The 15,236-nt window shown below is 47.7% G+C and overlaps 1 protein-coding gene across 3 annotated transcripts; it reads right to left on the reverse strand.

The window, feature by feature from the left end:
* Positions 1-954: 954 nt before the first annotated feature.
* Positions 955-14,189, reverse strand: HMCES (5-hydroxymethylcytosine binding, ES cell specific; the record flags this gene model as incomplete). 3 transcript variants are annotated; one of them, XM_084248110.1, is made up of 6 exons in its annotated part: positions 955-1,550; positions 3,256-3,448; positions 4,893-5,074; positions 7,818-7,943; positions 8,674-8,817; positions 14,007-14,189. In XM_084248110.1, the coding sequence occupies 6 exons, from the start codon at positions 14,187-14,189 to the stop codon at positions 1,314-1,316; spliced, it is 1,065 nt and encodes a 354-aa protein (XP_084104236.1). In that variant the 3' UTR covers positions 955-1,313. The 3 variants fall into 3 exon arrangements, with proteins under 3 accessions (XP_084104236.1, XP_084104238.1, XP_084104237.1); XM_084248112.1 differs by lacking the exon at positions 8,674-8,817; XM_084248111.1 differs by lacking the exon at positions 7,818-7,943.
* Between the last annotated feature and the right edge of the window lie 1,047 nt (positions 14,190-15,236).

The raw sequence follows: 15,236 nt of genomic DNA on the forward strand, positions 1-15,236 counted from the left end.
CTGGTGCTGTGTGGTGGCAGAACAGCTGCAGTCTGGGGCCAAAGCCCAGTCCTCCCCGGTCGCCTCAGAGCCCCTTTGAGTCCAGCCACCTGGGACTCATTTTGCAGGTTCCCGTCTCCTGGACTCCACAAAGAAGGAGGAGCTGACCGACTGTGGCACATCTGAAGATTCAGTTCCGTCCCCTGCATCCTCTCCTCTGCCTCTGGGCCTCTACGAGCTTGACCTTTAGGGACGTGGCTTTGGCCTTGCTGGAGTACCAGTACCCACAGCGGCCCTCTTGCTCATGGTATCCTTTGGGGCGCACTTATGAGTACGTACTCAATTGTTAGGTGCGGTATCTGATTGATGCCTGTGGCCTCCCGTGGTAGCACAGGGTGGGCCCGTAGTAAGTTCTTAGATTCATTAATATACTTGCACATCGACTATTAACACTGGAAAAAAAAATAATGGTGAAAAGTGGTCCCTGCTTTCACAGAGCTAATGATCTGGGAGGAGAGCAGAAAACAGATAACCACCCCGAATACCTAATAAAACGACTCAGTGCCAGGAGAGGCCTACAGAGCACAACTCAGGAGCTGTGGCCAGGTTGGGGCAGCCTTGCTCCTTGCCCCCACCCCACCTGCCCCATTAGCCCCATTCCCAGTTCTACCCTGGAAGTCCAGAGAGGGCCTGTGGGCGGGAACTGAGGCTTCTCACCCAGAGCCTTGCTGAGGACAAGGTCTTGGCTTCCGCACCCTATTCTCCACCCAGCCCCTTGTGTTTGGCAGGTAGTCAGGCTGCTTCGAAGCTAAAGGATTCAAACTTCCAGGAATTCAGAATGAAAAGAGATTGACAAAGTGTCCCCCCAGCAAACCTTATTACTATTTCCAAAAATGCTTTTGTCCACAGTAAGCCCCAGCGCCCTGTGTGTAGCAAATCCACTCCTACGGCTGATGCTAAGAGAAAACATGACCCGGAACTCCGCCCACCAGCAGCTTTTTCTGAAAGGTAGACAGTTTATTAACTATATCCAGAGAAAATACAATGTTTTTTAGAACTTAATTTTAAAAGACTGAAAAAGCCCAAAGGCTGAGCAGAAAACAGCCCTGTACTAGCAGCACCGGCTCAGGCTTTGAGGGAAGGCTCCGCCAGCATGGCCAGGATGCAGGGATGCCAGTGGCCCCAGCACAGCCGCTCCCTCCGTGAACCCACAGCTGCCAACTAGCACTGTCCCATTTCCTCCCAAAGCAAACCCACACACATACAGAGCAAGAACCTTTCTCGACGATCGTATTTCCGCAGTAAATCACGGCTTGATCTGGAAAAGTCCTGCTTTACTGGCAGTGAGGCCGCTTGGCCACGGGCTCCTCCTCCTTCTCCTGCTTCAACCATCGCTCCAGGAGTCCTGCACTGCTCCTCTTGCTGGGAAGGGGGCTCTTCTGCAGGAACTGACTGGACCACTGGGGCACATCTGACTCTGCCTTTTCAGGTGTCTTTGGTTCCTCCTTTTTGGGTGACTTGGTGGCCAGCCATTGCAACATTTTCTGGCTGCTCCCACTTGCTTTGACTTCCTAGAGGAAAGAGAAAAAGCTCAAACCACCCAGCTCAAGCTTTTGGAAAAAGGTCAACTTCAAGGAAGTAACAGGGTGAAGGTATTAGGTACTGACTGACCCAGGCTTGGAAAGTGTTACCAAGGGCCGATGGAGCCAATTAATCCAAGCAGGGAGAGAGGAACAACTGAGTGTGCTCCGCAGGGCTAGGGCGTAACTCTCAGAGTCCCAGGCTTCACGGAGGTGTGTGGGACAGTCAGAGAAGAGAGTAGACGGGCATTCCAAACATGCTGAGAATGAAGGCTCTTCAGGGAAAAGAGACATTCAATGTGACAGCAGGGTGTTGGGAAGTGAAGATGGAGAGGTATGGCTTCAAGACAGTGATGGGGGATCCAGCCCCGGGCTGAAGGAACTGCCTCCCTCCTGCGCAGCCCTCCACCAGCCTCTCCCTGACTGGCACTGCTCCCTTGTACTTCCCTCACACCTGACAGCCTGAACCTGAACTGAAGGTCTGAATTCACATAATGCTGCCTCCCCAAAATGTGAATTCTTTTTTTTTTAAAGATTTATTTTTTTTAATGCATGCAAGAACTGGGGTATAGGCAGAGGTGCTGGGGATGAGGGGATTCACCAGAGACAGAGAAGGGAGCAGAACAGGCGGCCCTAATGAAATACACTGCTGAGGGGAGCAGCGGGTGAGACAGGAGAGGTCTGCTGCGCCATGTATGGGTCAGCACCCTGGCCGGGGATCGAACTCATACCACAGTGGCTGATGATAGCTTGATAACACCTACAGCACCAGGGAGGCCCCAAAATGTGAATACTTTTGGAATAAAGACCATGGTAGAAACAGGGCAGTGTCTAGTGCAAAATGAATGTAGATGATTATGTTTTAAGAAGCAGCTAATGAAAATATGTCAGAGTTACAGGAGTTTTCAGAGAACCAAGACAACAGGAAAAGAGGCCATTGACTGTGGGGGTGGAAATCTTTAAGGAAAATGGGGGAGGGGGAGGTGTTTTTGCAATCACCACCCTTTACCTGTGCCAAGAATGCCAATAGGCATTCTGAGATGCCTATTCGTGGGGCACTCACCCATGTCCTACTTTAGGCTGCTCCCAAACCTTCATCCCTAAACGTTGGTAGGGGCCACCTTCTGCTCTGGAACCTCTCTCCCCAATGCAAACCTTTTGCCTGTTCTGCTTTCTTTCAAATTACATCTTCTGGATTCCTGCCATTTCTAAGTTAAAGTTCATGTCAAGAAAATGCTCAAGCCCTTTTCAAGGAGAGTGAGGAGAAGAACTCCTCTAACTTGCAGTTGGGAAAGCAGAGGTATGGAAAAGAGACCAAAAAATCACATCATTGGTTGTGGAGATACAATTATGGTCAAGGGCTCTTTTGTCTCTCTCACAATCACCCTCTGGATTAGCCCCAAATCTGGCTTATTATCAGACTCTCAATAACACAGAAGCCCAAGCCAGCCCTGCATACCTCGCCCTGTCTACCTGACTCAGCAGGCCTAGAGAGGGTCCAGCACTCACATTCTGAAAGGGCTCCGGTCACAGACAGCTAGGACAGTCACTGTCCTGCTTGACTTGCCATGCACAAGGAATGAGTATTTGGTGGCTTAAATTAGAGGTCTGAGGGTAAACAGTCACATCCTAAAAGAAAAGGCCATCTTGACAAGACAGGAAACTCAAAATGGAGGGTCAGGTCACAGACCCCTACCTTTTTGTCCAGTAAGTCAACAGGAGTCACGCACTCTGGTGTGTTGTTTCGAGAGTTGTTCACTACGAGAGAGACTGGGTGGAAGGTGATGTTCTCTGTGGGGTGGATTAACTTCAGCGCTTCCTGGGTTGAGACCTCACCGAAGTCAAGCCATTTAGAGACTGCCTCCTCGCCGTCTAATATGGCAGGCATCCTGGCCGGGTCAAGCCATTGGTTAGGAAAGATAGGGCGAGCGGGGAGACAGACTTGAGTCAGCAGATGGTACAAATCAGCACAAGGGGAAGCTGACCCTCCCTCTGCACCACCATGCTGACTGTTGCCCTGTGCTCCCTGCACAACTTGAAATGGCACAAAATTCCACAGCCAGAGATTGAGTTTAGAGATTCATGGCACAGACAGTGACAATGTATAACTAGTTTTGTCTATGAGAAGAACAAGGTGAACACAGAGAACTGCAATCAGCTGAGGTGAACCTTGTAGGAGTATACAAAATGTACACGTGCACACACCTCAAACGTGACAGCTACCTCCACTCACTGCATATTATCCTACCAAGCTGAGACTTGCTATTAAAAAAAAAAAACAAAACACTTAAACATCTCAACATATCAGTTTCCCAGATCAAAATATGCTAAGCAGTACATGCAAATGGAAAACTTTTAAGTACTCAGAAGTTTGAAGCAAAAGAAAATCTTGAAAGTAAAAAGAGAACATATGGTAGGAATCCATGTTAGTGACGACACTAAAAATAAAAAGAATGTCCATGGTTGGAACAACCTTAAGAAGTGTTGTGAAGTCAATGCCAATCAGACCTAAAGAAATGGAATTAGATTCTTTAGCATATGGACTGAATGCCAAATAGTGGGAAAATGGGAAACTTTCCTCACAAGGAAGTACATCTATAGATAAATATCTGAAATATTACAGAAGTGAACTCCTTTTCAAACACTGCTGCAATTTCCAAAGCTTTTGGCTGTCAGATGACAGCCAAAGAGACAGGATGAATACAGATGAAAATGCTGCCAAAGAACTTCCAGCAGTGATACAGAAATTAACTGACAGAGGCTACGTATTGGATTAAAATGTTCCAACTTTGATGAAATATGCATCTATTATAAATGCATGCCTCAAAGAAAATATATTTCAAATGCGGAAAAACATCCCAAGGATTAAAGACCTCAAAAGGTCATAAATTTTTTATAGCTTTCCTCCCACCACTGCACAATAACTCACAAGTTGCAACTCTTCTGACATTCACTTCCACAAGCAAACTTTGGGCCTTTTTAAGGTAAAGTGCCATATTTATTGCAGAATCTATGAATTAATCATTTAATGTATAAAACTATGGTAGTTTTTATTCAATCCCTATTATTTTTAGCATGTCACTGACAGCTTTTAAGTACTGTCCCTCAACCCCACTTTTTCCATAAGTTCTGTGGTTTTCATTATACTATATCACATGAATGGTGATATTTTAGGAATGCAAGCTATGTACCATCTGAACCGACTCTAACTACATTTTGTGAATGATCTATCTTCTAGCTGTGTGCATATGGAAACTCCGAATTCTGAAAACCATCTCATCTAGCTACTTGCTCTGAATTCTTCTGGACCGAGGGATAAGAAGTGTGACTTGCCTGGGGTGGATGTCATTCAAGCCTTTGCAAGAATCCACCGTGATGATGGTGTAGGAATACAGGCAGTCTCCTCCCTCTGGGGGCTCCCAGCAGTCAAAGATCCCGGCCATTGTCAGCAGCCTCCAGTTGTCCCAGACTTTCTCCCAATCTTCAGGACTGTCTGCAGTCTCAGTGTTGCCTGACTGGGAGCAAAATAATGTGAGCAGACATGAGATACTTGGTAGCTGCCTTCTGCACACAGGCTGGGTACACACAGGCTAAGAGCATGGCAACCATTTCAGAAGTCATTTAGCCCAGGCTTATTAACACCCTTCATCCACTATCACCAAAGAGAAGAGGCTTGGTGGCCAATACCAAGTGAAGCTATATATTTATGGTTTCTTAATGCTTTCAGAATACAATTTATCACCTTCACTGGACATTCACTTCTATCATTCCAGCTTTCACTTAATAAGGTTACTATGAACCAGACCCAGCTTTTGGAAAATTAAGTCCTTATGCAATTCCATGCTCCTTAGTCTTGCCAAGCAGCATTCTTGAACTCAAAATGTCCTCCCTACCCTTTTCCATCACACAACTCCTACTTACCACTTAAGATTCGGTTCAAGGCCTAGAATACAGAAAGTTTGAAAGTGTTACCTCTACCCCAATAGTAAGAAAAACCTAGATAATCTATAAAATCATAACTTTTCTCATTTTATTCAATCTCTACTATTTTTAGTGTGTCACTGAAGCTTTTAAGTACTGTCCCCTTAACCCCACTTTTTCCGTAAGTTCTGTGGTTTTCATTGTACTATGTTGCATGAATGGTGAGGTTACATGAATGCACTGAGGTCACAGGGCTACCAATTAGAGCTTTATGGAAAAAAGGGGCCTCTAAGGGAAGATGAAACACGAGTCCTGGCTTACTGGTAGATAAAGGAATCAGACAGCAAGTAAGAAAATCAGATAAAATGATCATATTACTAAAAGCAGAGTGCGGGCTAGCCTGGAGGTTCAAAATCCCTGGGAGCTGGAGACACCAGGAGAATTTGCATGAGCTGGCAGATTCTTCCCCAGGAGACCTCCCCAGCTGCTCAGAAGACAGTGGATGGGGTAAGAGATGCAGAAAGCCTTCTTTGTTGGTGCCTAGAGAGGAGGAGCTCATCTGCTTCAGGAAAAGCATAAAGCTTTACCTGATCACTTCTCTTAAGGGACAAAAGCCTTAAGGGATCTGGAAAAGAGTAATATATTCTCTCACCCAGAGATACTGAAGTCCCTTAGAGACTAAGAAGGGGAAAAAGAAAAAAACCCTTTTGTTTCCCTGGGGAAGGTACAGAACTGCTGAGAAAGTTAAGCCTGAAAGCCGGGCACAGAGTTGTATCTGAGACCAAGACTGAAGCAAGACAACAGAGAACTCCCCCCACTATCCCCCCGCCTCTCAGATCAGCAAGCACCAAGTAACAAGCAGCAGCAGTCCCCTCTGGGGAAGGAGCAAGAGCATGGAGAGATCCTCTTGAAAGACACAGTGGAAGGGAACAGGGCTACTGAGAAAAACCCTCTGGAAAAATCAGCCCTTACCCGGGCCTACCTGGTGGTACAGGGGTTAAAGACAGCGTTATCAGGCTATCGCCAGCCACTGCAGCACAAAGTTCGATTCCCAGCCAGCAAAGGAGCAACTCACATGGCGCAGCAGACCTCTCCTGTCTCGCCTGCTGCTCCCCTCAGCAGCGTATTTCAGTGGATCCGCCTGTTCTGCTCTCCATTCTGTCTCTGGTGAATCCTGTCACCCCCCGCACCTGGCCTACATCCCAGCTCTTGTGTGCATAAATAAATAAGTCTTAAAAAAATAGTACAAATCTGGTTCTTGCCCAAACCACTCAGAATTAAAGGTTTTAGTAACTGTTGTGTGGTGAATGAATGGTCATTAGGTAAGTTAAAGTTTGGGAGAACAAGAGTTCTTACATTTCCTGTCATCTCTGCTTCTTCATCTGTAACTGAGAAGACCAGTACTTTTTTCACAGGGTTATTACAATACTTAATTAATACACTCTAAGTTCCAAGAAAGAGTACGTGGCTCACAGTAAGTATTTAACTAGTACGATTGATGTTTATTTTCATTTTTTGTGTGATTTGGCTAGAGAGGGGATCTTTTGATGATGGTACAAACATTCTTGACTGAGAAGTCCCCAAAATGTGATGCCGTAATCTGAAGAGCAAACAACTCCCAATTTTAACAAAGTAAACTGTGATAAGGAAGCAAAATTTTAGCATTGTCAAAGAGTAACAATTCTAAAGAGAAAGCATGATACCGGCCTGCCTGTTTTGCTTTCAATGTCCCTCTAATGTTATATGGACAAGTCAAATTATGTCTGAAAATGAAAGCTTTCTGAGGGACATTACACATAAAGTTGCCATGTAATAACCTAGCAACTCTCCTCCTATGCATAAGCCCAAGAGGAATTAAAACACATAGGCACAACAATGAGTGTACATGATTATCCTTGGCAGCATTATTCACAACAGTCAAAAAGTACAAATAGCTTAAGCTTCTATCAACTGGTGAATGAATAAAATGTGTCTGAAGTAATGCTACAGTCTTTAAAAGCATGAAGTTGAAAACATTATGCTAAGCATAAGAAGGCAGATACAGAAGACCACATGTTGTATGATTCCATAATGTGAAATATCCAAAACCGGCAAATCAATAGACAGTAGATTAGTGGTTGAGAGGGTTCTGGGGAACAGGGAATGAAGAGTGACTGCTCATGGATACAGGGTTTCTTTTTTGGGGGATAAGTAATGTTCCAAAATTAGATAGTGATGGTGGTTGTACAATTTAGAATATACTTAAAAAAAAAAACTATGAGGGAAGAAAAAAATGCCCCTGTTTGGATCAGTTTCTTTGTACCTTTCCAAGTATCAACTGAATGCTGATGACAATACCTTTTTTGTATTGGTTTGGGGGAAGTAGATAAAGTACGGCTGCCTCTGGCTTGAAAGTTGAATTCGCTGCCACTCATAGAATCCATCTGCTAAAACCACGCAGCGTCTTCCCTTTCCCAGAGGCACCTGAGGGAAAATGTGGGCAAGATACAGTTTTAGTGATAGAATCATGTTCCTTGGATGTAAGTTAAAATCTCAGGTGCACTAACGTGTGGCCATACAATATTTCATTTATCTTACCAAACTTATGTATAAAGTCACCACTCACACAAATGTTGAAAGATTAGTGTACATTAGCGCACCAGCTCGTTAACAAATCAGCTCTTGTGACAGTCTCCAAAGCTGGTGGCCCCACCACCACACCTCCCAGCAGTCATACCCTACGCAGTCCTGTCCACACCAGCTCTGGGCTGGCTCTGGTAGAAAGCAGCAGAAATGATACTGCGTGACTGCCAGGGCTTCGCCACAAAGCCTTGAAGCTTTTGCTCTGCTCCCTTGGATCATGGGCTGGAGGGTAAGCCAGACATCACGTAAGAAGCCTGACCACACTGCCTCCTCCCAGTTAGGCTTATGTTCCAGTTCTGGCCATCCCAGATAAGGAGTTCGACACGTGGGTGAAGAAGGCATTTTGGCCCAGCTGTCATCTGTTTCTTACTGCATGAGCACCTCCAAGTAGAAACTGTGAAGTTGAGTCCAGTCAACCCATAGATGAGAGATAAAAAACTGCTTTGTTTTAAACCACTAAGTTGTTTGGCACATAACAGAACAGCACTCAGTATTAATAAATGGGAACATACTAACAGCTCTGTTAGGAAAAAGAAGAGAATATGTGCTTTCCCCTAGAGCAGCTACCTACCTTGAATGACCGTTTCTCCATTATGGTATCACTACGACAGTTGGACATGTTGAACTTCAGTTTGGAAGGATCACATTCTCTGAACCAAAATGGAATTAAGCCCCATCGCATGGGAGCAATGATACGCTCAGATGAGTCTGCGCCCTGCCACAGAGAAAGGATAGACCATAATAAAGCAGGGTATTTGCTATGATCAGGGATAAACAGGGTGCTATTGGGGTATACAACCTCAAAGGATTGTGCTATAATGTGAGGCCATGCAAATGAAAAATGTAAGATACCACATGCGAAAGGCCATAAGCAGTACGTACAACGTTAAAGGAGGTCAGTGGAGAGTGATCTAAAGAATGTAATGGAGAAGTATCAGCTCCTTAGAAGGAGTAGAGGGGGTGGGGGTGGCTGGGGAGTGGTTCTTTTTTTTTTTTTAAAGATTTATTTATTTATACAAGAACTGGGGTACAGGCCAGATGTGCGGGAGGGTAAGAGGATTCACCAGAGACAGAACAGGGAATAGAACAGGCAGAGTGAGGAAATACACTGCTGAGGGGAGCAGCTGGCAAGACAGGAGAGGTCTGCCTCGCCATGTGGGATTCTCAATGGCTGGCTGGGATCGAACCCATGGGGCAGTGGCTGTGGACAGCTTCACAGTGTGGCGCTCAACTGCCTGCGCTTGGGAGTGTTTTGGTTTTTTTTAAGATTTATTTATTTATTTATACAAGCACTGGGTACAGTCAGAAGCGTGGGAGGGTAAGAGAATTCACCACAGCCAGAACGGGGAACAGAACAGGCAGACAGACGAAATACACTGCTGTGCGCAGGAGAGGTCTGCGCGCCATGTGGGACCCTCGCCAGGTGATCGAACCGGGGCCGCAGAGGCTGCAGGCAGCTTTGCAGCCTAGCGTTCAACCACTGAGCCACCAGGGGAGGCCCTTGGGAGTGGTTCTTGAACTGTATTCTGTAAGAGGCACAGGATTCAGACAAGAGATGGGAGGGAAGATCAGGTACAAAATTAGATGAGTAAGGAGAATGTGTAGGAAGTAGAAAGAGTTAACAACAAGCCCGTGGATGCCAGGTTTAGGAAGTCAAGGCTGTCCTGTGTATAGGACCTACATGTGTTCCTATTTTTCTTTCAGGAAAAGGAATATGTTTGGCGTGTCCCCCCATAGAAAGAAGAGAGCATCAAGAAGCCTGTTATGGATTTTTCCAGTTTTCGACCTGCTCTTTCCATCTTGCTGATTTTATTCTGTGTCCTTCTACTGTTTCAAACCTTAGCCATGATATGCTTTCTATGCCGAAGGTTCCTAAAAAATCTCCAAGTGTGGGGCCTCCCCGGTGGCGCAGCGGTTGAGCGCTAGGTTGCGAAGCTGCCCGCAGCCTCTGCAGTGCTGGTTCGATCCCCGGCTGCTCCCCGGCCACCGGAGGAGGGTCCCACATGGCGCGCAGACCTCTCCTGCCGCCCGCTGCTCCCCTCAGCAGTGTACTTCGGTCCTTCTGCCTGCTCTGCTCCCTACTCTGGCTCTGGTGAATTCTCTCACCCTCCCGCGCTTCTGACTGTACCCAGTACTTGTTTAAATAAATAAATAAATCTTAAAAAAAAAAAAAAAAAAAGAAGGACCTCCCCGGTGGCGCAGCGGTTGAGCGCTGGGTTGCGAAGCTGCCCGCGGCCTCTGGGACGCCGGTTCGATCCCCGGCTGCTCCCCGGCCACCGGAGGAGGGTCCCACATGGCGCGCAGACCTCTCCTGCCTCCCGCTGCTCCCCTCAGCAGTGTACTTCGGTCCTTCTGCCTGCTCTGCTCCCCGCTCTGGCTCTGGTGAATTCTCTCACCCTCCCGTGCTTCTGACTGTACCTAGTGCATGTATAAAACAAAACAAGCAAACAAACAAACAAACAAATAAATAAAACATGCCTCTAAAAAAAATAAAAAAAATAAAAAAAAAATCTCCAAGTGTGGGGGTAGTTTAACATAGTCATTAAATTTCTTTTGGGTAACTGGTCTAATTTGACCAGTTAATAATTGGTGAAAATTTGGTAATTTGATGAAATCTATATTGAAATGCATATACACACTATTCTGCATAGCACATTATGGGTTGGAAGAGACCAATGAGCAGAATAGACTTGGGTGCTTTTACCAGGGTTCATGAGCCTGATGATAGTAATGAGAATAAAATGTATCCAAAAGATCAGAAAAAAATTCAATTATTGTGGTGAATGGAAAAAGAAAAGAGTGATAAAATTTTCAGGCCTAGAAGAGTACCATAACGATGGTACTACTAGACAAAAGAGAAAAATGTGAAGAGGGATTTGATTTGGGGAAAGAGGAAATGTTGACTCTCAGACAGTAACAGGAAATCTATGGGAGTTTAAATGGCTGGACAATCTTTGACATTCTTTCCACTGAGAACTGGGAGCCTATGTTCCCTTCCCTTGACTCAGGATGTGCTTGTCACTTGTTTGTAGCTAAGAGAATGGAGCGCAAATGACAATGTATGATTTCTAAGGCTAGGTCAGAAAAGGTGTTTTGGCTTCTTCCTTATTTGCTGAGCCCTGCTTCCAGGGCTCTGAGTTGCCAGATAGGAAATCCAGCTACTCTAAGGCTGCCCTGCTGGGAGGCGCCCACGCTGCGTGGAGATGCACATGCTCTGATCAACAGCTGCAGCTGAGAGGCAACATCAACTGTCAGACGAGTGAGTGTGAAGGTGCCTCTAGAGCAAAGGATGGCAAGCTTCTCTGTAAAAGGCCAGATGTTAAGCGTTACAGACTTTGTAGGCCATACAGTCTCTGTTGCATTACAGCTGCTGTTACAGGGACAACGCAGCCATGGATGTTGTTGTGTTCCAGAAAATTACAAAATGTAAAGGGACCTAGTTTTCTGATTCATGCTCTAGATGGACTTGAGTTCCAGAGGCCAACTATCTTCTGCTGAGGCCCTAGAATTCAGGGGAGAAACAAATCATACCTGTAATGCCTTATCCTAATTTCTCACTGGTAAACATAATAGAAAGGTTGTTTTAATTTACTAGAATAAAATCCAAGTGGTGCTGCTTACTATGTCCAACAAGCACTCAGAGATGTGGAATTAAAACTTAGGAGGCAGCATGATAATGAGAAAATAGGTCAACAAACCTTCTCTGTAAAAGGCCAGCCAGTAAATAGTTTCAGTTTTGTGAATCCATACAGTTTCTGTCACAATGACTCAAGCACCTCAACTCTGCCACCACTGGTTGTGTGAAAGTACCCAAAGAATGAGCATGGTTTTATTCTACTAAAACTTTCTTTACGAAAAAACAGGCAGTGGGCCAGATCTCTAGCCTCTACCAACTAAATGCCAGTAGCACCCCCCAATGTTATTTCAACCAAGAATGTCTTCTGATATTGCCTAACCTACCCACTATATGCCAGCAGCACCCAGGTCCATTTCTTGCCCCTGGTCTTAGGGTTGGTGTGGATGGGTGTTAAAATCACCTCATGTTGATAACCTTAGAGTATTATTGTCTTGCAAATTTCTGGTGAAACATTTAGTTGGCCATTATATAATATTCTCTCTCTTCATTTAATGCTTTGTACTGCGGGCCCTTCTGCATGGAAGGCACATTTGAAGGTGGGTGTTAGCAGCATCTACTGGGTAAAGGCAGTGATGCTGCGAAACAGTCTACAGTGCACAGGACGGCTTTCCACAACAAAGAATTATTCCACCCAAAATGGCAACAGTGCAGGGATTGAGAAATACTACTCTTAACAAATCCCACTGATCTTTAACTTGAGTGTTCATTGGACAACTGTAAACCAAACCCAAATGTGTGACTGCCCCCTAGTGGGAATGATGAACAGAAAGTGACTGAAAAGCCAAAATACTAAAAATAATTGCTCAATATTAGTCATCTTTACCCTTTTGGATTTGCGACCAGAACAGCTGGAAGCACTGGGGCAGATAAATGAAAAAGGAAGTAATTTGCTAATCAGTGGTTTCAAATGCAAATGTTGCAATCTATACACATGTGCTGGCCGTTGATGATACGGATTAATGAGCTCCTGTGATGTACTAACTTTAATTTTGCTTTACAATTTACAGGTTTGAGAAAAATGATACCTCAAATATTTATTAAAATTAGGAAACCCTAGTAATCTGAACAAAATGTACTAAAGTTGTAGACTCAAAACACTACATCAACAAATTCATACCACTGACAGAAAAGAAGGGCTCCATTTGCCAGGGGCTCTACCTCCCCCACTCCTAGTGCCCAGAAGTATCCACTGGAGTGGGACAGTGTTCTGGAAGTCAGTCCCAGTTCAGTCCCTCACTAATGGGTAATTCAGGATAAGTCATAATCTTTCTGCATTTCCATCTTTATACTTGTTACACAAAATTTTCTTTCAGCTAACATTCACTCCATAATTCTGAAGAGCTGGTATTAAAGGAACCAAGGCAAAAACAGAATACAGCTCATACACTTAATCCTTCTCTCTCTTTTCACTTTAAAGTGAAAAGAATTTGCTTTCCTTTGAAACATGTTTTATTTTCTCTTTCCCAGTCAAAGCCCCCCATGTCATTTTGATTTCTCTCATTAAAAGGTTGATTTTTTCTTTTACTTTTTTGTTCCAAGAAGGAACTATGTATCTATTTAAATGGCACAAGAAGAAAAAAAAACCTCATGTAAACAGCTTCATTCGCCCAAAAAGATCAATGTTATTTGGTATTTTTATTTCAAATAATGTGATCTTTGTCATGTAGAGAAGATTGTTTTGATTACCAAATTATTGCAAGAGTTCTGAGGAGAATATAGGGTATGATCAACTTTATAAAGTGATTTTTATCTTTTTTTATGTTTTAAAGGTCAGGTTTATTAGAAAAAGAAAGAAAAGAGAGATCTGCATAGCCACAGAAAGGGAGGAGACATGCATTTTTTTCTAGAGTGATTTAAGCATATATTACTTTGGGGCCTCTCTGGTCGCACGAGGGATTAAAAGCGTCAACACTATGAAGCTGTCCACAGCCACTGCGGCGGGAGTTCAATCCCGGGCCAGGGAGCTACCCACACGGCACAGCAGACCCCTCCTGTCTCTCCCGCTGCTCCCCTCAGCAGTGTATTTCAGTCCTTCTGCCTGTTCTGTCCCCCACTCTGTCTCTGGTGAATCCTCTCCCCCTGCCCCCGCACCTCTGGCCTGTACCCCAGCTCTTGTATGCATGAATAAATAAATCTTTGAGAAAACAAAAAGAATATATTACTTCGTAGAGGCTGACTTTAACGTCAGCTCGGAGGCTCAGCACGCGCACGCCAGCGGAGGCAGGTGGCCTGGGGGAGGCCGGAGCAGCGCGCAGGTGGGGCCGTACCTTCTCGAAGTGCAGGCGGGACAGGAGCACGGGGCTGGTGGCCTGCGGGCTCTGGTTGTACGAGGGCCGGTACTTCTCCGCGTCCCTCCACTCCGGGAGGCGCCGGCGGCCCTGCCGGTCGCGGTAGGCGCAGGCCCTGGTGAGCGCGTCCCGGGGCAGGTGGCAGGACGTGCGCCCGCACATCCCGGCGCGGCTCTCGCCCTCCTAGCGGGACGCAGGGCGGGAGTCAGCTCGTCCGCAGGGGCCGGTCTCGCCCGCTAGTCACGGCACCGCTCCAGCGTCGCAAGGACCCCCGCCCCGGGCTCCAGCCGCCGCGCCGCGCGGCCTCCGCCCCGGCCCCGCCTCCGCGGAAGCGCCCGCGCGCCGCTCCCCGCCCGCCGCGGCCCCCCCCCCCCCCGCGCAGGGACGCCGCGGGGCCGGGCGGCGCCTCCCCGGCGGGTCGACAGAGCCCCGACGGGGCCGCGGCAGGGGGGCGTCTGGGCCCGCGACGGCGCCCCCGGCTCTGGGCACGGTCCCCACGCGCCCCCCGCCCTCGGCAGCCCCGACTCCTCGCCCGGGCCGCGCGCCCCGGCCCCGCCTCGCCCCCTCCTGACCCCCGCCCCCACCTCGCCCCCTCCTGACCCCCGCCCCCACCTCGCCCCCTCCTGACCCCCGACCCCACCTCGCCCCCTCCTGACCCCCGACCCCACCTCGCCCCCTCCTGACCCCCGACCCCACCTCGCCGGCTGCCGCCCCGCTCCGCGCCGCTGCGCGCCCGCCGGACTCCGCGGGCCCCGCCCCGGCCCGCCCCGCCCCGCCCCGGCCCGCCCCGGCCCGCCCCGGCCCCTGCGCCCGGGCCCCGACGTCCCCGTCCCCGCGCGGTGGCCGCGGAGGAGGCCGAAGCTGCCGCTTCCCCAGGCGCCCGGGACACCACGACGGCCTCGGGCTTTCTCGGAGCTCCACGCGCCTCCACATCTGCCTGGGCCCCGGCGGGGCTCACCCCGACCCGGGCAGGCGCGGGACCCGGCCGGGCCAGCTCCCCCCCGCGGCGCCAGCGGAGGCCCCGAAACCCCAGGTGCGCCCCAGGGACCCGGAATGCTGTGATGCCCACGCACCAGGTCGCTGTAGGAATGATGTCAAAACTGCTTCACTGTTTCGGGCAAAAATTGCAAAATCATGAGGAAAACGTGCATGAACTACCTGAGTCACCCTCCACGTTCCAGTGGGTCGCAGAGTAAGATACTCCAGCGC

Source organism: Talpa europaea (assembly GCF_964194135.1).
Source record: "Talpa europaea genome assembly, chromosome: 11".
Classification (NCBI taxonomy): Eukaryota; Metazoa; Chordata; class Mammalia; order Eulipotyphla; family Talpidae; genus Talpa; species Talpa europaea.